The 2799-nt window shown below is 39.6% G+C and overlaps 1 protein-coding gene across 1 annotated transcript; it reads left to right on the forward strand.

The window, feature by feature from the left end:
- Positions 1 to 419: 419 nt before the first annotated feature.
- On the forward strand, positions 420 to 1451 carry LOC136029669 (piggyBac transposable element-derived protein 3-like). The gene has a single exon (XM_065708174.1). The coding sequence runs from the start codon at positions 420 to 422 to the stop codon at positions 1449 to 1451; it is 1032 nt and encodes a 343-aa protein (XP_065564246.1).
- The last annotated feature ends 1348 nt before the right edge of the window (positions 1452 to 2799 follow it).

The raw sequence follows: 2799 nt of genomic DNA on the forward strand, positions 1-2799 counted from the left end.
ATGACGAGGTACAAACGCCCCTTGATCTCTTCCGAATGTTTATCACAGAAGACATTCTTTCAAACATTGTGGACCAAACGAATCTGAATGCCATGAGAAAGAAGAATCTTGCTCTGAAACTTTCCCTTGAAGAGCTGCACAGATTTCTTGGAGTTCAAATGCTTATGAGCATTCTCAAAATTCCGGCTATTAGAATGTACTGGGAGAATGGAATACGATATTCCCCGGTGGCTGATACCATGAGCAGAGATAGGTTCATCAGCTTGACGTCTTTTTTCCACATTTGCGATGACACCTTAATGATACCGAAAGGGGAGGTTGGTCATGATAAACTGTTCAAGATCAGAAGACTATACGACGCATTCAGGGAGAATCTGAAAAAAATAGACCCTGAATAGATCCAAAGTATTGACGAACAGATGATCCCATTCAAAGGAACAATTGGATTTCGACAGTACTTGAAGGACAAGCCCCACTCGTGGGGTGTAAAGATTTTCACGACAGCCGGCATCAGCGGAATAGTGTATGACATAGAGATATATACAGGAAAAGGAGCTGTTGAAATTTCTGAACTTGGCCAAGGTACTGACGTTGTCCTTCGGCTTGTAGAAAATCTGCCAAGGTTCATGAACTTCAAGTTGTTCTTTGATAACTTCTATACTGGCATCGATCTCATTCACAAGTTCCGGGTTGAATATGGCATCGAGTCATGTGGTACGATACGCAGCAACAGAATGAGGGGCGCTGTTCTAGATACCGACGCCAACATGAAGAAGAAAGGACGAGGGTCAGTGGACTTCCGTTTTGAAAGACATTCAGAAGTATCGGTAGTAAAATGGTATGACAACAAACCAGTCCATTTGGCTTCTTCATACTGTGCAGTCACCCCAATTGATAAGTGTCAGAGATGGGATGGCACAACACGGAAATACGTCGAAGTTGATCGCCCCCGAATCGTCCGTGACTACAACAAATCAATGGGGGACGTAGATCTTGCTGACATGTTCCTGGAGCTTTACAGGACTGACATTCGCTCTAAGAAATGGTATATGAGGATTGTGTACTACTTCTTTGACATGGCTGTGAACAACGCCTGGCTGATACACCGCCGACAGTGCAAGCAGATCAATGTTCAGCACATGTCTCTGCTGTACTTCAAAATGGGCATTGCTCGTGGGTTGGTTCTTACTGGCGTATCTCAAAGTCCTCGAGTTGGAAGACCATCCTTATCAGTGACCAAGCGCAATACGACTACCTCGCGAGACGGGATGCCTTCGGAATCAGTGAGGTTTGACCAGACCTCGCATTTTCCGGATACGACTGAAAAGGAAAGGTGTCGCTATGAGAAGTGCGTTAGGGGTGGAACCAGTCGAATCATGTGTTCGAAGTGCAAAGTTCGACTGTGTTTAAACTCAGATCGCAACTGTTTCACAAATTTTCACCTAAAATAGTATCTGTATATACCTGACGTGACCATATGGTAACCATTCACATTTTGGATATGGAATGAAATAAAAATTTAAAAAAAATAAACCTTTTCTAGTTGAACCTCCAGGGTCACTCTCTGCTATTTTCAGAATTTTTACGCAACTCCTTCTTGGTTCAGGTCTGAAAGGGTTAAGTGCTAGTACGGAGCGACATTAAAACTTAGAACGAACAGAAATTATTCGTATATGAAAGGGGTTGTACCCTCCTCAACGCCTCGCTCTTTACGCTAAAGTACTTTTATTTTTTTTTAAAGTAGAATTGTGACAAAAACCCAAACTTTAGCAGAAAGAGCGGGGCGTTGACGCAAAGGGGCAAAAATGCGAAGTTCGTTTTGTGCCTTTAGTAATCAAGCAATAGCAGGTTATATGATCGGAAAGGATAAGGGTTCAACAGTAAACGTAGTTGTGGTTCCTTATGATCATTTCACTAAAATTTGGCAAGTTTTCTCAGACTCATAAGTTCTGATCCTTAATTTAACCTTAATGAGTTCTACATATTTCATATTTAGGGAAATGCAATAATAAGTCCATTGTTTTAAGGCATGCGTCATAGTTGCACTAACATAGTAAAGAGTGAAGCCCATAGTGTCCAAAAAGTTAAAAAATTATTTTTTAGACAGGTTTTTGACTGTGAAGGAATCACTCGATGATGCTGATTTAGTATTGTTAACTATTATATTATGCTATAAAATTTAACAAAGATTAATGATAAAAACAATATTATGAGACAATGACAAGTTATTTCCCTTCTCTGTATAATCGGTCAACTTTCATTAATAATTTTGAAATAAGCTTGGTTTGCTTATTTTTCTTATATTATGGTTCTTCTTTGTGTTTAGATGAATAAATACCACAGCGTTCAACATGCTTATCGTTTTAATAAAATACAAATGACAATCGTGCCACTTAGATATTTTGAGGCGGAGGCAAGCCCGACAAGTACGACCACTCTCTTTTGTATACCTTGATTACTATTGAGATATCGTTCTCTTTTTATTGTGCTATTGTTGATGCTATAACAAATAAAAAAAAACTGCTTGAATTACAAATCGTTTTCAATGAAGTACAAACAGTGCTCTGGCATTTAGAAGCCTTAGGGTTTGTTATCCCAACTCCTGTTTATCAGCTCACTTTTTGCGTCATCTTAGCATTTCTTATTGGAATACAAAAACACTTTACTTTTTTCTTTGCAGATTGCGGTCATTGGCAGAATTCATACTGTGCAAAGGAAATGCTTAGCCAACCAATGAGTGCAGATGTAACGACTTTGACCTAATTTCAGCAAGAGTTGGCGTCAAAAACGGCTATTGCT

The sequence above is a fragment of the Artemia franciscana genome, chromosome 7 (assembly GCF_032884065.1).
Source record: "Artemia franciscana chromosome 7, ASM3288406v1, whole genome shotgun sequence".
NCBI lineage: Eukaryota > Metazoa > Arthropoda > Branchiopoda > Anostraca > Artemiidae > Artemia > Artemia franciscana.